This window comes from Colius striatus, chromosome W, assembly GCF_028858725.1.
Source record: "Colius striatus isolate bColStr4 chromosome W, bColStr4.1.hap1, whole genome shotgun sequence".
NCBI lineage: Eukaryota > Metazoa > Chordata > Aves > Coliiformes > Coliidae > Colius > Colius striatus.
In genome coordinates this window covers 1,335,445-1,356,922 of record NC_084789.1, presented here as the reverse complement: position 1 = coordinate 1,356,922, position 21,478 = coordinate 1,335,445, and the positions used below count along the sequence as shown (strand labels likewise).

Sequence of the window (21,478 nt, the reverse complement as noted above, 5' to 3'; positions counted from 1 at the left end):
GAGTCTGTTTTGCCCATGACGCTAATTGCTGAGTGATCTCTCTGTCTTTATCTCAACTCACAAGCTGTTTGTTCTCTCTCTCCTGTCCAGTTTAGGAAGGGGAGTGACATTATGATTTGGTGGACACTGGACTAAACCACCACAGACAATTACACACCCCATATCGGCTGTAAGCAAGTGGTCCAGTAAAAAATGAATCACTTGATAAAACAGCAATTAGCAAAAATTTGTACTGGTAACAAACTTTGCCCATAGCCTTGCTTAGGATGCACATAAAACTAAGGGCTAAAGAAAATCTAAGTACTTTTGAAATATTATACGGGAGACCATATGAAACTGAATATAAAGGAGAAGATTTAAATCAGTTAGGAGACTCTTATCTGCAGAATTACCTTGTCTCCTTAGGAAAACAATTGGAACAAATCAGTAAAAATGTATTGGGAACTAGAGCTAAGGGTTTAGATCACCCTATCTATCCTTTTAACCTTGGAGATTGGATTTATATTAAGAATATTTCAGGTGACCCACTGGAAGAAAAGTGAGAAGGACCATTCCAGGTGTTGACAACTTTTACTGCAATCAAAATCAGAGAACAACCGGATTGGTTTCACTACTTGCAAGTAAAGAAATCACTAGGAAAACAATGGACATCTGAATGCTTGGGAATACTTAAGTTGAAATTATAACATAGTTGTTTATAAGCTTATTGTAAACACTGTTGTTGCTTGAGAAGGGAATATTCACTCTAAGACTCTTCAAAATTGGATTAATGAAACTAAAATGAAAGATTATTAGATTCAAACAGTACTACCCAAGGGAAATATGAGGCTCCCCTTGTATGGAGTAGCCGCTACTAATTGGAATTGTGATAATAATACATGGCCACAATTTTGGAAAAGAAAGGATGGGGGATATTGCCAATTTGACAATTTCTCATATGATGACAGACCCAAATTTTATCTCCAAATATTGAAAAATGGGAAGACCATAATCATGATTAGTAACAGCTCTTGTAATTGGAAGGTCTGATCACAAGCTCGTCAATGCCCAGGGACAATAGGGAATGGTAATAGAAACTGCTTTTGTGATGATGACTGGAATAATCATTGGATAAATAAGCCAGATGTATTAGTAGGGGAATGGAACTTCACTGGAATTAATGTGTCTTATATAGACTTCTGTGATCAAGCACAGCTACAGACCTATGCCCCTACCGGGATAGATAAAGAAACCTTGAGGCTTACAGCCACTCATGGGCCTTGTAAATTACCCGATGGATATTGGTGGTTATGTGGACATGGAAAAAGTAGAAAACAGCTCCCCGCTGGATGGAAAGGCATGTGTACCATCGGATATTTGACATCACAAGACCCAATATATAACCAGTCTCAAGTTCCTGTTGGAATACTTAAAACACCGTGGAAAAGAGTTAAACAAGAGTCCAACCCATTCATAAAAAGATCAACTCTGAGTTTCACAGCTTTGCTAGATGGTTTCTCCCATAGTTAGGTGTGAATGAATTGGAAAAGGCTGGAGTGAACATCTCCATTACGATGGAGGGGGCTTTTAATAAAACCTTGGACATACTATGAGCCCTTAAGGCTGAAGTCAGGTCCCTGGCTGAAGTGGTACGCCAGAATAGAATGGCTTTAGACCTCTTGACCCTGAAAGGAGGAAGAGTTTGAACCGGGATAAACCATAGTTGCTGTGTATATGTAAGCCAGGAAAAAAATTGAAGAAGATTTATAAAAGTTATGGGAAAAGATATGAGTTTTACATGAAATTGGTAAGGATGCTACATCCTGGAAATTTAAAGAAATATGGCACTTTGCCTGACAAGCATCTTTTTACATTTATTATCATCATAATAATTCTAGTTTTGTTTACTTGTGTGATGATGCAAAGTTTTCTATTGTGTTGTAAGCAGACAACTAAAAATTATGAAGAGTGCAAAAGAAAGGTAAGACATCAGGTAGAAATGGGAAAATATTTTGCTAAATCACTTAAAGAAAATGATGTAATTTAAGTAATTGCAAAAGAATTTTGAACAAGAAAGAAAAGGGAGGGAATGAAAGAAAGTATTAAACAAACTGTTTTTGCTAACTTGTTGATGCTAACTTGTAAATTGTGTCAGCTGGTAGGTGAAGCCATTTAAGCATTAATCAAACTGTGTCTACTAGCTTGCAAATTGCTTGTGGAGTGAAACTATCTGTGTAAGCTTATCTGAAGTTTTAAGGGTCCTTGAATACCATGGAGACCAGATGTCTGCACTGCAGATAAGCCTACAAGAGGCAGTATTACATCCTTGTTAAGGAAGAGGACTGGTTCAAGCTAGATGATATTTGTGAAACTGAAAAACAGCCTAAGGAACATGCACTGAGAGGGAAGGTAGAAAGTTCAGTGTGAGGAAGATGTGGAGCCTTCATCTCTGAAGACCACCAAAAGACCCCTGCCACGGCATTGTGCATGCTGTCTGGGCAGAGCTAATGTAAATGACTCACATGAACTAATTTGTATAACCCTGCCTTCTCTAAGAAACGTAATAAATATGCATACCTAGTCTGTATAAATGTAGAAAGTTTTGCTTTAAATGATGCACAGACTTGGTGGAGCGATCCCCTGTGTGCCCAGCACTGCAATAAAGAATATCTGCTTGATAGTCACACCAGCTATTGAGTTTTGAATTGCACTTTCACAGTATCAAAGGGGCTCCAGTCCCAATGCAAACAGATAAAAAGATCACAGAATATAGATCTGAAGTAGTCTGTACTAGGTTCAGATGTGTAGATACTTTGTATATAAAAAGAATAGGCCAGCTTGGCAGAGACAAGTAAGGTCTATGTATCATTAACTAAACTACCTTAAAAATCACCCTCCACAGGGCAAAAAGACTACCAAGCAAAATCATATGTTGGTTTATGTCTAAACTACAGCAACACTGTCAAAGATAGAATGACCATTATCAACAGTTGCATGGTGTGAACCTAATTACTTTGTATAAATAATGCATGCCTTGATATTCTTGAAGAAGGGTCAGAGACTGATAAGGATGCAACCCCCTTACATGATAGGTGAAGGACTTGCTAAATAGAAAAAAAAAAGTTTATTAGGTAAGGTTTTGTATAAATACAGCAAGGAAAGTACTGTTGGGTGTGCTGGCTTTGTGGAGTTACCTCCTGGCATCCGTCTCTGTGCAGGCACAAAATAAAGCAATATCTTGACTCTGTGTCTAAATTGGCTTGTTGCACGCTGGGTATGACACCACCAGCCTCACAGCTTGTCAGAAGAAATCCTATTGGAAAATCCTAAAACTGTCACCAAAATTGGGACAACACCAATTAGAGCTGAAAAGCAGGCATTGCTTTATTTGGGCCTGGGTGCATGATGGATCACTCCTTCTAACATGCACACTGTAGACTTCCTTTGGTAAAGCTCATATTATTCTATCACATACATATGTATCAAACTTCCCAGAATGGTTATAGATATTCACTATATTTCCTAGAATTAATTATCATATTTACATGATCATTATGCATGTGATTTAAGTCTCTGAGAGGGTTCCATGGGAGTCTTTGGTGGATCATAGCGATCCCTGGTGGTCATATAAGAATGTCCTTCGGCTGAACTCTTCTTTAGGATCTACATATGAGGTATTGGTTCCGTATTTTTAAGTTAATTTTTAGTTTATCTAGTCTAGGCCAGAAAGGGGCTAGAGACATCTGTTTTCCTTCCATCTTCTATCCTCTATATTTTTTCATCCAGCCATGGCAGTATCCTTTTATCTTCTGTGTTTTTCCACTTGACTATGACACAACAATAAAAATGTATACTGTGCTCTTATTGTATTTGACTAAAAGAAAGCACAGAAAAATGTCAGCCTTTGTTATGAATTCCAGCTGCACATAGAATCATAGAACGGTAGGGGTTGGAAGGGACCATTAGATATCATCTAGTCCAACCCCCTGCCAAAGCAGGTCCACCTAGATCAGATCACACAGGAACGCTTCCAGGCGGGTTTTGAAGACATCCAGAGAAGGAGACTCTACAACTTCCCCAGGCAGCTTGTTTCAGGGCTCCATCATCCTCAAAGTAAAATAATTTTTCCTTGTGTTTAAATTGAACTTTTAGTGTTCCAGTTTCTTTCTTCCCTCGACCTGCTGATCACATACATTCTTCTTGATGCATACCAGAATGCTATTGGCCTTGGCCACGAGGGCACATTGCTGTCTCATGCAGGAATGAGTTGGGCAGAGAGGAACCTCATGAGGTTCAACAAAAACAAGTGCAGAGTCCTGCATCTGGGAAGGAACAATCCCATGCACCAGTACAGGTTGGGGGTTGACCTGCTGGAGAGCAGCTCTGCAGAGAGAGACCTGGGAGTCCTGGTTGATAATAAACTAAACATGAGCCAGCAACAGCCAAGAAGGCCAAGAAGGTCAATGGCATTGTGGGATGCATCAAGAAGAGTGTGGCCAGCAGGTCGAGGGAGGTTCTTCTTCCCCTCTACTCTGCCCTGGTAAGGTCTCTTCTGGAGTACTGTGTCCAGTTCTAGGTTCCCCAGCTCAAGAGGGACAGGGAAGTGCTGGAGAGAGTCCAGCGCAGGGCCACCAAAATGGTCAGGGGACTGGAGCACCTTCCTTATGAGGAAAGGCTATGGGAACTGGGGCTATTTAGTCTAGAAATGTCTATAGATCATGGAAGTAAGGGATGGTCACTTGGTAAGACCAAGTCATCAGAGGATGTAGGGAGGCAACTAGGAAAGTTAAAGCCTCATTAGAATTGTACCTTGCAAGGGAGGTCAAGGACAACAAAAAGGGCTTCTTCAAATACATTGCAGATAAAACTACTGCTAGAGGCAAGGCACGCCCACTGTTGAATGAAGTGGATGCCCTGGTAACAGAGGATACAGAGAAGGCAGAGTTACTGAATGCCTTCTTTGTCTCTATCTATACTGTTGGAGACTGTCCTCAGGAGCCCCAGACTCCAGAGGAAGTCAGGTTAAGGATCAGTTGAGCAGTCTGGATGTACATAAATCCATGGGCCCCAATGGGATGCACCCATGGGTGCTGAGGAAGCTGGTGGAAGTCATTGCTAGATCACTCTCCATCATCTTCAGCAAGTCGTGGAGAACAGGAGAGGTGCCTGAGGAAGGGAGGAAAGCAAATGTTACTCCAGTCTTCAAAAAGGGCAAGAAGGAGGATCTGGGTAACTGCAGACCAGTCAGTCTCACCTCCATCCCTGGAAAGGTGATGGAACAATTTATCCTGGATACTTTCTGCAGGCATTTAAAGGACAAGAGGGTCATTGGGAGCAGTCAACATGGCTTTATCAGGGGAAGTCATGTTTGACCAACCTGATAGCCTTTTATGAAGATGTAACCAGGTGGATAGATGGTGGTAGTACAGTGGATATGATTTATCTTGATTTCAGTATAGCATTTGACACTGTCTCCCACAACATCTTCATGGCAAAACTGAGAAAGTGTGGGCTGGATGATCAGGTAGTGAGGTGGATTGTTAAATGGTTGAAGGGAAGAAGGCAGAGAGTTGTGGTCAATGTGGCAGGGTCTAGTTGGAGGCCTGTGTCTAGCAGAGTCCCTCAGGGGTCTGTGTTGGGACCAGTACTGTTCAATATATTTGTTAATGACCTTGATGAGGGAACAGAGGGCACTGTCAGCAAGTTTGCTGATGATACTAACAGTAGGTCAAGAGAGGTTCTCCTCCCCTTCTACTCTGCCCTTGTGAGACCGCATCTGGAATATTGTGTCCAGTTCTGGGTCCCTCAGTTCAAGAAGGACAGGGAGATGCTGGAGAGAGTTCAGCACAGGGCCACCAAGATGATGGAGTGGAGCATCTCCCTTATGATGAAAGGCTGAGGGAACTGGGACTCTTTAGCTTGGAGGAAACTGAGGGATGATCTCATTAATGTTCACAAACATGTAAAGGGCGGGTGTCAGAATGATGGAGCCAGGCTCTTCTCAATGATGGCAAATGATAGGACAAGGAGCAATGGGTATAAGGTGGTACATAAGAGATGCCAAAGAAATACAAAGAAGAATTTCTTCACTGTGATGGAGCACTGGAACAGACTGTCCAGATGGGTTGTGAAGTCTCCTTTTCTGGAGTCATTCAAACCCCACCTGGACAAGTTCCTGTGTGACCTACTCTAGGTGGTTCTGCTCTGTCAGGGAGGTTGGACTAGATGATTTTTCAAGGTCCCTTCCAGCCCTTGTGATTCTGTGATTCCGTGATTCTGTGAATTCTCCCCAAGTTGAGTTTATTTTGCATGTGGCAGTAATTACTGAGTGATCTCCCTGTCCTTATCTTGATCCATGAACCTTTCATTATTTTTTCTTTCCCCTGTCCAGTTTTGGCGGGGGAGTGATAGAATGACATTGGTGGGCACCTGGCACCCAGCCAGGGTCAATCAACCACACTTGTGACAAGGAAGTCTAAGTTGGTGGGGAAAGGAAGAAGCAAAAAAAAAACCCAACCAAAACAAAGAATTAGTTTCCATTTATTTTATTTTGTAAAAAGGCATTATTACAATGGATCTCACACAGGAGGAATCCTGGCTATTTTACAGTTATAGGTACAGAACTTAAATATTTAATGTTGCAGTGAAAAGTGGCAAGGTGGTTGCAGTGTACAGTGTAAACAGAGTTGGAAAATGATCAGAAGTCCTTAAGAATTCTTTACTAAGAAAACAAAACAAGTTTCTCATTGCTTCCTGAAACACAATCATAGGTCAGTGTTGAAAAATTCATTTCCAAACATAATTTAAACTCTGTTCAGCCTAAAAACAATTTTATGAGATCCAGTCTGAATGGGGCAGTGTAAAAGTAAATGGGTCCCTGTAAAAGTAAACATTTTCAATTTCTTAAAGAGGGGAAAAAAGAAAGGTGCCACAACATTTGCAGCAAAAATGCAGCATAAACTTTAAATACAAAAATATTTTTCTATTGTTAATAGACCTTGCATTCTGGAAAGATGTAACAATACTGCTACTGACAGAATATTCAGTCCATATTTTTCAAGTCACATAAGGCAATTACTGTGTTAGCTTACTGTATATGGCTAAAAGCAGGTCCAGAAAATGTCAATCTTTGTTATGTTTTCCGGCTACTCCATGTATGTTCAGGGGTACTTTTGTGATCTGATGAGTGTTCAAATGGAGATCTATGTCCTAAAGGAGATCTTGAACCATAAGACGACCTTGGATCTAATGGTGACCTTGAGCCACTACTAGAAGCTCTGTGGTCCATTTGCCAGTCTGAGTGGTACCTATAATCTCTGGAAGATTTATGATGGCTGTACTCTGAGGTGGAACGGTGATCTGAATGCATCCTGTGATCTGAATAGGAACGGTGATCTGAATGAGGCCGACTGTCTTTTAAACTTCCTTCCAGGTTTGACCTGTGATCTCTGCTCCTGTGGTCATCCAACTTTCTATGTTTACTATCACTATAGTATCTGAAAAAAATTACTTATATTAGTATTACCGAACACATAGTAAGAACTACAATTATGTCAGTTCAACAGAACTGCATTAGAGAAATTTCTTTGCAATTCTGCATTACTCAGAAAAGATACTTCAGTGCTTACTACAAGCATACTGCAAAACCAGGAAGGGAACTCTCAACAGATGTTACAATTGCTGAAGCAATTTACCTGCTGTCTTGTTTATAGTGATCCCAGTCACTGTGGTCTTTTCCATTGCTGAAGGTTGAATAGGACCTTTTCCTAGAGTCACTTTTCTTATAAGGATCTCCCTGATGCCTGTCCTTATGATGATCATGGTATTGTGACAAATATCTATCAGAAGAATAGCTATCCCTGCTACTGTCATCATGGTTTGTATTCTCTTTCAGTCTTTCAACATCTGTTTAATAAAACAGAGGTTATAAGGAAGTCTCATATACAATGAATTTTTTCTTCACCAATTGAAATAGCACTTCTGTCAGATTTAAAACAATGTGAAAACAGCATTGTAATTTGACAGGAACAAAATCTAAATAATTGAAAGACAAATATATTAATGTAAGTGAACTGAGACACACCTCAGAAGTAGATAGAAGGCATGCAATCTAGAAATGTAGATATGTAGGGTTGAGAAACTAAAATTTTCCACCTTGCAGACTAAATCGAGAGGATCAGTGTGGTCCAAATGAGGAGTGAGTGCCTTTAGTAGAGCAATTTTAAACAGAATGATGGGAAGTTCCTCTCTAAGGAGAGAGCTGTAGCATGAACATCAGTTTTAGAGGCATGCCATATTAATTAAAGGTTTTTAGTGGTATTCCTAAAATGCATTATAGTCATTTAAAATCCATGAAACATATTCAAGGTTTTACATAACATGATATAAAAACAAGCATTACAAGAAGGAAAGTGTGGGAGCATAGAAAGACAGTATTATTGTCAACAATAAAAGATCCCATACAACTGATTGCTAACCAGGACTTCAGGGAATATCTTTCTTATGATATGGTAACATTACAACTGCTACAAACAGGTATAGAGCCTCCAAGAATTTTACAAGTGTTTTACAAGGCCTCTCTCCCTCCTCAAAATTAAATACAAAAATGTGTTTTGGGTTTTTAAAAATTAATTTATTTTAAAAGAATGGCCAAATAGTTTGCTACTAAAAATCAGTAAGTACTAAGTTTAGTTTGTGTTCAGCAGAATTTCATTAGCAAACTAGTGAAGTTACGCTAAGTCAGCCTATCCCTAAGATATCCAGCAGTGGGATTTAGTTTTAAGCTTATTTCATTTTACATACTATCATTTAAGATATCCATCAAAATAATGTACTCAAGATTTCTTACCTGGATTTCTCATTACATGTATATTCACATTGCTGTTAATATTCTGGTTACTGTGTTGCTAAAAGAAACAAGTACAAAAATATAAAATAAATAAATCCCAAAGCTGCATTTGAATTCTTCAGAAAATATTGTAAGAAAACAGACTAGTTTACTATGAACAGTAAACTTCAATGTATTGAGTGTACTCAATTGATAATAAAAGAGTTATAAAACTTAGAATATGTATTTGTATCTTTAGAGAGCCTGAAAGTATTACCTGAAATTCTTGGCGTTTTTTGATTGCATGTTTATACAGCTTGTGAAGCTTTCTGGCATCAAATTCTGTAAACTTAGAGACAAAAATCCACAAGTTTCTGAGGAAAAAGAAAGATAGGTTATAATTCTTTCATACATTAGTTTTTATTGTATCATACAACAGAACATAAACTTAAATGAAATTATTTCAACACTACTTCAGTAAATTGAAATAATTGTGAAGACTGTTATAGAAAATATTATCTAGCTGCACAGTAAACATTAATTATCTGTATTGCAAAATTTGAGAAATTAAATAATTTAATAATTTTTCATTTTGTAATATTTATCACAATGACTGCAGAATGCAAAGTGCATGAAAAGTATTATTAATGGAAATTCTGTTAATAGAATGATTTGTCAATTGCATAAAAATGTAGCTTTCAATTTTTTGTACAAGTCTACTGAAAGATTGTCAGAAATATATCAGAAAAATGGAGTATTTACTACTCAGTAAAGATTCTTCCTCAAAATCTCTTGTAGTATAAGAACTTTGACCTCATTTCCTCACGTCTCATTTCCTATGAATATCAGGGACAGGATTTTTCCACAAAATTCCAAAGACCAGACAAAGTTTTTGAAACCAAATGAGAAATTTGAAAGAGGATGAAAGTAGCATGGAAAAAAAAATTGATCCTTGTCTAAGCTATGAAAGAAGACAGGAAAACAAATCAACTCTTTTGGTGTCAAGAAGACAAAGCCCTAAGGACAACATTTTGCTCCATGACTGCAGACACTGGATCTAAAGTCTAGAATTCTTTTAGCAAAGTTTACAGGTGAAGTGCTTAAAAGACTAAAGAATACTACTGTTCTAAATAGTGTTTAGTTCAGAAAGATCTCAGGTGTTTAGGCTCAAGAAACATCTATCCGCTCTTTTACTGTTATCATTTAAACATTATAATTTTGGCCTAGAGGCTTGCAAAAGTAGATGCAACCAGTCAATGGTGTGTCCAATGACATCTGCATAAGAAATATAGAAAGAATACCTTTAATAAATTCTATGTCATATTAAAGAAAGATGAAATACATATTTTCATAGAATCATAGAATGGTAGGGGTTGGAAGGGACCTTTAGAGATCATCATGTCCAACTCTCCCTGCAGAAGCAGGTCAACCTAGATCAGGTCACATAGTAACACGTCCAGGCGGGTCTTGAAGACCTCCAAGGAAGGAGCCTCCACAACCCCTCTGGGCAGTCTGGTCCACTGCTCCGTCACACTCACAGTAAAATAGTTTTTTCTTATGTTTAAATGGAACTTTTTGTGTTCCAGCTTCTTTCCATTACCCCTTGTCCTGTTGCTAGATACAACAGAAAAAAGGGATGTCCCAACCTCCTGATATCCACCATTTAGATATTTGTAAATATTAATGAGATCCCCCCTCAATCTCCTCTCCTTCAGACTAAACAGCCCCAGTTCTTGCAGTCTTTCCTCATAAGGAATATGCTCCAGTGCCCTGATCATCTTGATGGCCCTGTGCTGGACTCTCTCCAGAAGTTCCCTGTCCCTCTTGAGCTAAATAGCCTAAAACTGGACACAGTACTCCAGATGAGGCCTCACCAGGGCAGAGTAGAAGGGGAGCAGAACCTCCCTCCACCTGCTGGCTACACTCTTCTTGATACATCCCAGAATGCCATTGGCCTTCTTGGCCATGAGAGCACATTGCTGGATCATGTTTAGTTTATTCTGCAGAGCTGCTCTCCAGAAGGTCAATCCCCAGCCTGTACTGGTGCATGGGGTTGTTCCTCCCCAGGTGCAGGACTCTGCACTTGTCCTCCTCATGAGGTTCCTCTCCATCCAACTCTCAAGCCAGTCGAGATCCTGCTGAATGGCAGCACAGCCTTCTGGGGAATCAGTCAGTCCTCCCTCCCAATTTGGTTTCATCAGAGAACTTGCAGAGGGTACATTCTGTCTCCTTATTCAGATTGTTGATAAAGATGATGAACAAGATTGGCCCCAGAACTGATCCCTGTGGAACTCCACTGGCCATAGGCCTCCAACTCACTTCAGTGCCATTAATCATCATTCTCTGGGTTCTGTCATTCAGGCATTTCTTGACCCACCTCACTGTCCACTCATCCAAGACACACTGCCTGAGCTTTCTGATGAGAATATTATGGGAGACAGTGTCAAAAGCATTGCTGAAGTCAAAATAGATGACATCTGCTGCTCTCCCCTCATCTAGATTATTTTAATAAACTTTGTATTGTACTGTAACATTATTATATAATCATAGAATTGTTTAGGTTGAAAAAGACCTTTAAGATCATCCAGTCCAACTGTCAACCTGGCACTGCCAAGCCCACCACTAAATCATGTCCCTAAGCACCACGTCTACAGGTCTTTTTAATATCCCCAGGGTTGATGACTCAATCACTCCCCTGGGCAGCCTGTTCCAGTGCCTGACAACTCTTTTGTTGAAGAAAATTTTCCTAATCTCCAATCTAAACCTCCCCTGGTGCAACTTGAATCCTTTTCCTCTTATCCTATCACTTGTTACTTGGGAGACCAACTCACATCTTGCTCCAACCTCCTTTCAGGTACTTGTAGAGAGTGAGAAGGTCTCTGCTGAGCCAACTTTTCTCCAGACTAAACAAGCTCAGTTCCCCCAGCTGCTCCCCATCAGCCTTGTTCTCTAGACGCTTCCCCAGCTCTGGTGCCCATCTCTGGACATGCTCCAGCACTTCAATGTCTTTCTTGTAGTGAGGGGCCCAAAACTGAACACAGCACTTGAGGTACAGTCTCACCAGTGCCGAGTACAGGAGGACAATCACTGTCCTGGTCCTGCTGGCCACACTGATACAAACCAGGATGCCATTGGCCTTGGCTACCTGGGCACACTGCTGGCTCATGTTCCCCCAGTTGTCGACCAACATCCCCAGGTCCTTTCCCTCTGAGAAGCTTTCCAGCCCCTCTGCCCCAAGCCTGTAGCGTTGCCTGGGATTGATGCGACTCAAGGGCAGGATCCAGTACTTGGCCTTGTTAAATCTCATACAAATTGCCTTGGCCCATTGATCCAGCCTGGCTAGATCCCTCTGTAATATCTGTTATCTGCAATATCTGTTAATATCTGATTTCCTTTTACAGTATAATTTAAAAAAGAATAAATGATTCTGCAACTCAAAAGCATTCAAACTGAAATAGACAAATTTATAATGGTCTATTTTTAGCATGAATAAAAAAATAAACCCAAAACAAACTTCAAAGTTGAAACAGCTAGACTCTTTAATAAGAACTCTTTTCCACTAAGCATTTAATAAATGTTTAACACAAAACACAGTTTAACACTAAATGTTCAACACTAAACAGTAATTTTCTGTTTGCTTTTGGTTTTAAGAAATGTCTCCACCTACTGGTTTTGTTCAGCATTTTTGTGCAAAAATGAAAATGTGAATCCAGTAAAAGCTGAAGCCATTTATAATCATCTTTTTATAAGTCCTTATTTAATACATCAGAAAAATGCAAAAAAGGGAGAACAAGAAACAAGATAAATAATTTAAAACTATTCTGCTTAAAAGAAGCTATTATGGATTTTCCTTTTTCAAGAAAAATTATGCAGAATAACTTACTTTCTCCACTGTTTAATTTGTTCAGGATTTGTGTACTCCTTTAGACATTCAGTAATATGGTCCCCAATTTTGATCAGGCACTGTCGAGTATGCTCCAGCTGTTCCCTTTCAGAAAGGCCTTTCTCTGGTCTATCCAGCTGTTTCAATGCTGCTTTGACAGGTCTCATTCTTTCTTTGCACTGTAAAATGTAAAAAAGGAATAGATTAATTCAAAGGAAAACAAAAAGATAATAAAAACTGTAAAGAATGACCTGCCCTTAGTGTGCTATTTAAACAGACAAAGACAATACTGTTGTAAGTCAAATGAAAAACAAGTCTTTTCTCACAGCTCTTTTAGTTATACTTCAAGGTTTAATTTGGAAAAAGTAATATTTTAAATGCAGTTGGAAATTTATTTCTATATGAAAGCATTAGATCATGTCACATATTAAAGATGTAAGAAAGCACTAATATAAAAGATTTTCTGAGGGAAAGGAATTATTCTAACTAGGTTTTACAATCATGAGTTTAACTTTCAGTGCCAAGTATATAGGATGAGACATTTTACTGAACATAAGCCAGCAATGTGCCCTCGTGGCCAAGAAGGCCAATGGCATCCTGGGATGCATCAAGGAGAGTGTGGCCAGCAGGTCAAGAAAGGTTCTTCTCCCTCTCTACTCTGCCCTGGTGAGGCCTTATCTGGAGTACTGTGTCCAGTTTTAGGCTATTTAGCTCAAGAGGGACAGGGAACTCCCTTGCGCTGCTGTTGGGGAAGGAAGGAAAGTCCGGGGAAGAGGGAGGGGTGGGGAGAGGTGTTTTAAGATTCGGTTTTATTTCTCATCTCCCTGTTATTATAGTTCATTAAAAAATCAAACCTTTTTCTCCCCAAGTTGAGTCCGTTTTGCCCATGATGTTAATTGGTGAGCGATCTCCCTGTCCTTATCTCGACACACAAACCTCTTGTTATATTTCTCTCTTTCTCCTGTCTAGTTTAGGAGGGGGAGTGATATTATGACTTGGTGGACACCTGGCTAAACCATCACATGCATAAATGCAATAACGTAAAGCTATGTGCCTGAAAATTGACTTTAGTATAGCATCGATAACTTTTTACTGATCTAAGATTTTACTGGCAATAAATATGTGTCATAAAACCTAATAGCAGAATCAAGAACATCAGAAATTGTGTTCAAGTGTAAACACTATTAACAAGGGACTTACCACACTGAATGTCTTCTGATCCAGTTCTTCAGATTCCTCAGATATAGGAACTGGTTCACTAGTTGCAGTAATATGAACTGGAATATCCAATAATGAAACTTTTTTTGTTTTTTCTTTATTTTCAGATTTGATTTCATTTACCTGAGAAGAAAATATGAAAACGTATTTGAAAACCTTATTTTTGAGATGGGATTATAGTGTAATTAGGCAATCACTGTAATTACTGCATTCTCTTCAATAATAACATGAAAAAAAATCTGACATTCAATGACAGTACCTTTTATTTTCTCTCTCTGAGGGATGGAGGAGAATGGACAAGTTTCTTGCACAACTTGCACTCAGTCCCACTAAGCTATGCATTTTTAAAGAGGTAATTTCCCATTTCATTTGCCTGTCCATGTAATTACAAGTGGTAAAAATAAAACTTCAAATGATGCAAAAGATTTAAATGAAATGACAACTGTAAAATAAATGATCCAAAATATCTTTTCAACTCAAAATCATTCAGAAAAATCTAGTGGTCATTTCTAGTGCTATATATGAAAAATAAAACTAGTTACCTTTTCTTCCTTTACTTCTTTTTCTTTCTGTGTGAATTCTTTTACTTTGTTTTCTCTCTTTTCTTTAATATTTTTTAATTCTTTCTTATCCTCTTTTTCTTTTTTCTCCCTTTTCAAATCCCTCTTTTCTTTTGTCTCTCTTTTTTCTTCAGCTTCCTTCTTTATACCAATATTTGGCTCAGGCTTTTCTTCATTTTCTTCTTCTGCTTTTATGTATTTATATGGATGCTTCACTGAAACAATCTCATCCTGCAATAAGCACATGAAATATATGTCACATGAAATGTGGTTCCTAACTATACAAGTTTTGTAACTATCAGATCAAAATATACTTTTTATCTGTGTGTAATTTTTTTAAACTTAGGTTTAACACTTATCAAATGGCGCTGGATGCAGTTGTGAAACAAAATGAGGACTACACACTCATTTCCTTGATGTGACACAAAACAAATGCTGATTGGACAGGGGTAATGGGGGGTTGAGAGATTAAATCAATATAACTTTCATATCCCAAAAGAAATCTGCCCTTGTAAAAAATAGTTAAACCGCAAAGAGCTAAAAGCAATAAGGAAGTAGGCCTGACAAGACTGAGATGATTTTTCAAGGCATGGTGATTATAAAAGGCCTCTGTTCCTGTTAGCTTTGTTCCAGAAACTTTTTAGTGACCATAAATTAAACATTCACAGTCACAGAGTTACAACTTCCTCTTTTCCAGAGGTGTTCTGAAGAATCTGGTATTCTTTCATCTACCTTGAAAGTCACAAAATTAAGTGCAACATGGTCCCTAAACTTCATCTGGGGTTTTATGTGTTTTTTTCTTCTTTTTTCTCTATCTGTTGTGTGATAACTTTAAATAAATGACTCAATATAAACAGAGGCCTAAAGAAATACATCAGAAGTAATAAAAAAACATAACAAATTTTAGTAGTCTATTAGAATAATGAAGGCCCTTACATACACAGAAGCATTCACTTGCATGTCTCAAAAGTCATTTATTCATGCTGTTCTTTCTAATCAAGATAGATTGTTTCCTGAGTCTGAACAAAAGCTGCTAACTGAAGAATCATTATCAGTACTAATAATGGATTAGTCTAAAACATTAGCTTTATATTCAGATGTTATATTAAAATTGCATTTCTAGCAGATACAATGCTCAAGTCTTTAAAAAATAGGAACAAATAATAAAAAAATATTGAAATTGTCCAATATTTCTTGTAATTGGGCAACAATATTATTTTATGATATTATAATTTGGAAAACTAATCATAATGACATAGAAGGAGGATGTCACTCAAGTGCTTAAATTTTAAGTTAAATAGAAGATCAAATAGAAAGCATTACTAATAGAAAAAAATTGATTAGTCATCTTTACCATATGAATGATGTTTACCTCATTATCCTCAGTATCTTCATCAAATTTTTCTGAGGGTGGTGATGAGGAGTCACTTTTTATTTCTTCTTTAATTTTTGCAGCCTTTGTTGCTCTATTCTTCTTAGTTCTTGTTTTCCTCCTCTTTGAATTGCCCTGAATGCAAATTAATATCTTTATTATGTCAACTGACAAGTGTCTTCACACTATAGTTGCAGAAAAAATATTTGGATTTTATGATAACGAAACTATTAATTGCCACAATTGCTACTAATGACCACCACTTTTCTCAGGACTGGAGATCAAGTCTAAATGGGACAGTAAAGAATATTTACAAATATGAGAGAATAAAAGAACATTAAACTTGCCATTCATTCCTTCAGTTAGTCTCATATAATATGATTAGCAATACAGAGAAAAATTGCACAAAGCAGAGTGGAACTAAGAATAAAACAAGTATCTGCTGACATGTCCTGGGTGAAAAGCTGGTTAAATGGTCGGGTTCAAAGAGTTGTGGTCAATGGAGTTAAATCCAGTTGGCAGTCGGTCAAGAGTGGTATCCCCCAGGGCTCAGTACTGGGGCTGTCCCTGTTTAACATCTTTATTAATGATCTGGATGAGGGGATCAAGTGCACCCTCAGTAAGTTTGCAGATGTCACCAAGCTGGGTAGAAGTGTCGATCTACTTGAGGGTAGGGAAGCTTTACAGAGACATCTAGATAGGCTGGATGGCTGGGCCAAGGTCAATTCCATGAGTTTCAACAAAGTCAAATGCCGGGTCCTGCACTTGGGCCACAACAACCCCCAGCAGCGCTACAGGCTTGGGGAGCAGTGGCTGGAAAGCTGCCAGGCAGAGAGGGACCTGGGAGTGTTGATTGACAGCTGGCTGAACATGAGCCAGCAGTGTGCCCAGGTGGCCAAGAAGGCCAATAGCATCCTGGCCTGTATCAGCATGAGTAGGGAGGTGATCATTCCCCTGTAATCGGCTTTGGTGAAGTCGCACCTCAAATACTGTGTTCAGTTTTCGTCTCCTCTCTACAAGAAGGACGTGGAGGTGCTAGAGCGGATCCAGAGGTGGGCTCCCAGGCTAGTAAAGGATTTGGAGCACATTTCATATGAGGAATGGCTGAGGGATCTGGGGTTCTTCAGTCTGGAGAAAAGGTGGCTCAGGGGAGACCTCGCTCCCTACAACTACTTGAAAGGAAGTTGTAGGGAGGCGAGAGTCGGTCTGTTCTCCCTATTGACAAGCAATAGAACAAGAGGAAATGGCCTCAAGTTGCCTTAGGGGAGGTTCAGGCTGGATATGAGGAGGAATTTATTTCCTGAAAGGGTTGTCAGGCATTGTAATGGGCTGCCCAGGGAGGTGCTGGAGTCACAGCTCCTGGAGGTGTTTAAGAGACGGTTGAATGTTGCACTTAGGGAAAAGGTCTTGTAGTTCATAGGGCTAGGACAAAGGCTGGACTCGATGATCTTAAAGGTCTCTTTGAGCTGAAACAATTCTATGATTCCATATTATGTTAACTTGCTGCTTAATATCAAGCTTTACTTACTGCACCAATAAATCTTTGTGCTTCTTTTCTTGCAAGATCTTTATTCAGCAATTTAATGAGGTAATCTGCACGGGTCTGTAACTGCTTAGCCTGAGGTTTCTTATCTGGATCATCAGGCAAAATCTGAGGAGGGCAATAGTAGTATCAAGTATAAGTACACATTATCAAATTAGGAAGCTGCTAGTCTGGAGCACTGGAAAAGAAAAAGCTGAATTTAAAAACATAAAAAAACAATCTACTCCAACTATACTTGATCAATATGCCAGCATGATTCAAAGAATGGAGAATTTCTTAAACATTTTATTTTCCCCCAAACACACAACTAATATAGTTTTGGAAATGGTCTCACAAAGTTTACTGTAAACTCAACAAACTAGTCAGACAAACTAGCCAGCTTCAGGCAAAGAAACCAGGGATAGAAAACCAAACCAAAACCCCAAAACAACCTTCCCTCCAAGAGATCAAGAATAAAATTAGCACAACTAGAGCATTTAAACTAGGGAAGCAAAAAGATGGAAGAAAAAAAAATCAAGTGACAGAGATCCAAATAAATAGACATACAGAAACATAACAGACTCTTAAGAAGGTATACTTCAACTGAATACATAAAATCTTGAAATCTAATAATTTACCAGAAGGATACAAAGGAGTACAACTGACCTAACTTCTGTGCAGTTTCAGTTATCACAAAATAAGCTTTTAGTAACTGTTCTTATTAGCTTTATTACTTAAACAAAAGAAGTCCTTGATGAATTCTTATAGATGACATACCTTTTGTGTCAAACTGAGATCAGGATCCATTTTTATCATTTCCCAGCTGCCATAGCCATATTCATAAATACCTATTAACAGATTGGAATCATCTTCCTTACCCCAGTCTATATCAAAATGAGCTGCCTTGGTGTGGCATGGGATGACATATCTAGTAGAAATAAATTAGAAACATAAATAAGCAATCTCAAATTTAGCAAGGGAGGGGGGAACATGCCACACATTACTAAGATCCTTGTATATTTAGGTAAGTAATCCAGATATCAGGTTTCCTTACAATTTATATAAAATATTTCTTGAAATCAGTACTAAAATCATGGACATATAAAGGACAAAAAACATCTATCTGTGGCCATGGATTGAATCAGAACCAGCTAACCATAAAGATAAACTTAAAATATTATTCAAGTGCAACTGCTAACTGAATAAGCAGATAGTTTAGGGACTACAATACACAAGGTAGCAAGCTAAAATTTCAGAGGGCTAAACAACTATCAACAACTACCATCTGCTCCACTTTGATAAATATTGCTTCCTCTCAGGCAGAGGTAACACAAAGCAGCTCCTCAGCAAGCCTAATTTCTAGTCTGGAATAATTAAGAGTAACTGAATCCAGTCTCCGATGAATACAGTTCAGAAGCCAAAGCAAATATTGGCTTCTAAGGAGAGGAAAGAAAGAATAAGAAAGGATGTGGAGCGGATTGCTGATGTCACTTCTTAGAGTGAATGGAGTGACACTGGTGTCCCAGTCTGCTTAGAGTCTGGATTGCTTAAATATATGTTCAAAAACCTTGAACAACTTTCTACATTATAGCTTCCTTTAGGAAAAGACAAAAAAATACCTTTTCCTTTCTTCTGGATCTGAAGGAATGGATTTGTGCAATGGTGACAACTCTTCTTCGTGAGAGATAACTAGCTTTGCATTCACCTGCACTCCTGATATTCGGAATGTTGGGCCTTTAACTTTCCCAAGTCTACCTCCTTAAAATAAAAGATCAAATTATTAAAATATTTAGACTTTATGTGTATCTTATAGATAAACATAAAGAAAAAAGAAAGTTTGATGCTATATCAGTAGACATTCAATTATGATTAAGAAAAAATCTGAATGCTTTAATTAAACTCCAGAATCTCAAGGTCTTCCAGATAATAAGATCAGATTAATTTTAAATTTATCAGTAAAGCAAAACCATGCTGCATTCTACTGCAACAACTCACTCAGGAAAAGAGGAAGAAAAATCCCAAACCCAAAGAGGCTTCTAAGAACAATAACTTTTTTCTAAATCACCTAGTATGTTAACATTTTGTTAATGTTTTCCCCAACAGTTTTTTGTTATAATCAGAGTGCAAGAATTATTCAGAACTCTTGATACTTTTTATTCTTCTACCCCACCCCCAAATACACTTTACCTGCTCTTTCTTGTCCAAAGGAATTGTCTTTTAAAGCCTTAACGCATCCATTATGAACAAGTTCTCCCAGACGTTTAAGGTCTGTCTCAGATTTATCGACTAGTTCAGCATCTCTAGCTATAGCATCTAATCTGTAAGAAAACAAATATGTTTATACAGCTCTAAATCTTTAGCATTATGAATGATTCCTTCAGATTTTCAAACTAGAGAAGTGATCATGTAAGTTATCATTCACCCATGCGTGCTATGCTGTGTACAATTTTGATCCAAGAAGTTAAAAGCAGCTATAGAAAACAATACAGAAACTATAAAAAAAGTGTTTCACATAGAGAATAATATAACACGAACTATGAAGGACCATAACTATACAGTTTTGAGATACATTACTACATATACTTTTAAATACACAAAGGAACTATTATAAAATAAGACTATATAGACTATAAATACTATTAAAAATTAAGGAGGGAAAATATTCTCAAAAAAACGAGTAACACAGAAAGCTTAAAATAAGAACTGACAATGAGAAAAACAGAAAATTGGCAATCTGTTAAAAGCCTATGGCTTCACTACTCTAGGAAATGAGAAAAATGAATGATTTTCACTAATGTAGATTAAACAAGACAGTAGGTAAGATATAAAGAAGAATAAGCAGTCTTACAAAATTTCAAGATTTGTCAAAATGAAAAATCAGAGAATCACAGAATGATGGGGAATGGAAGGGACCTCTAGATATCATCCAGTCCAAATCCCCCCTGCTAAAGCAAATTTACCTCGATCAGGTCACACAGGAACATGCCCAGACAGGTTTAAAAACCTGCAGAGGAGACTCCACAACATCTCTGGGCAGCCTGTGCCAGGGCTTCCTCACCTGAACAGCAAAGTTCTTCCTCATGTTCAAGTGGAACTTCCTGTGTTCCAGTTTGTGCCTGTTACCTCTTGTCCTGTCACTGGGCACTACAGAAAAAAGACTGTCCCCATCTCTGACACCTGCCCTTTAGGAATTTATAAGCATTGATATGGTCCCCTCAGCCTTCTCTTCTCCAGACTAAAGAGCCCCAGTTCTGGCAGCCTTTCATCGTCAGAGAGATGTTCCAGTTCCCTGATCATCTTGGTAGCCCTGCTCTGGACTTTCCCTAAAATTTCCCTGTCTCTTTTGAGCTAGGAAGCCCAGAACTAGACACAGTACTCCAGATGTGGCCTTACAAGGGCAGATTGGCGGGGGAGTAGAACCTCTCTAGACCTGCTGGCCACACTCTTGATGCATCCCAGAATACCATTGGCCTTCTTGTCCATGAGGGCACATTGCTGGCTCATGTTTAGTTTATTATCAACCAGGACTCCCAGATCTCTCTCTGCAGAGCTGGTCTCCGGCAGGTCAATCCCCAGCCTGTACTAGTGAATCATAGAATCATAGAATGGTAGGGGTTGGAAAGGACCTTTAGAGATCATCTAGTCCAACCCACCCTGCAGAAGCAGGTCAACCTAGATCAGATCACATAGGAACATGTCCAGGCGGGTCTTGAAGACCTCCAAGGAAGGAGACTCTGCATCCCCTCTGGGCAGCCTGTTCCAGGGCTCCGTCACTCTCACAGTAAAATATTTTTTTCCTTATGTTTAAATGGAACTTTTTGTGTTCCAGCTTCATCCCATTACCCCTTGTCCTGTCGCTAGCTACAATAGAAAAAAGAGATGCCCCAACCTCCTGACATCCACCATTTAGATATTTGTAAGTATTAATGAGATCCCCCCTCAGTCTCCTCTAGACTAAACAGACCCAGTTCCTGCAGCCTTTCCTCATATGAAAGATGTTCCAGTCCCCTGATCATCTTGGTGGCCCTACGCTGGACTCTCTCCAGAAGCTCTCTTTCCCTCTTGAGCTAAGGAGCCCAGAAGTGGACACAGTACTCCAGATGAGGCCTCACCAGGG

General features: G+C 38.7%; 1 protein-coding gene across 5 annotated transcripts in view; it reads right to left on the bottom strand.

Moving 5' to 3' along the window:
• Window positions 1–6,546: 6,546 nt before the first annotated feature.
• The window catches only part of LOC133628657 (chromodomain-helicase-DNA-binding protein 1-like), a 78,772-nt gene continuing 63,840 nt past the window's right edge, over window positions 6,547–21,478 (bottom strand). For 4 of the 5 annotated variants that reach the window (XM_062017070.1, XM_062017073.1, XM_062017071.1 and 1 more), the window contains 12 exons: window positions 19,549–19,679; window positions 18,981–19,119; window positions 18,139–18,289; window positions 17,368–17,490; window positions 15,840–15,974; window positions 14,450–14,698; window positions 13,890–14,030; window positions 12,690–12,868; window positions 9,084–9,180; window positions 8,828–8,885; window positions 7,674–7,884; window positions 6,547–7,475 (listed from right to left, as the gene is read on the bottom strand). In XM_062017070.1, the coding sequence (XP_061873054.1) occupies window positions 7,112–7,475; window positions 7,674–7,884; window positions 8,828–8,885; window positions 9,084–9,180; window positions 12,690–12,868; window positions 13,890–14,030; window positions 14,450–14,698; window positions 15,840–15,974; window positions 17,368–17,490; window positions 18,139–18,289; window positions 18,981–19,119; window positions 19,549–19,679 (1,978 nt within the window). In that variant the 3' untranslated portion in view covers window positions 6,547–7,111. The remainder of the gene's footprint in view (window positions 7,476–7,673; window positions 7,885–8,827; window positions 8,886–9,083; window positions 9,181–12,689; window positions 12,869–13,889; window positions 14,031–14,449; window positions 14,699–15,839; window positions 15,975–17,367; window positions 17,491–18,138; window positions 18,290–18,980; window positions 19,120–19,548; window positions 19,680–21,478) is intronic. The other variant, XM_062017074.1, reaches the window with a different exon arrangement.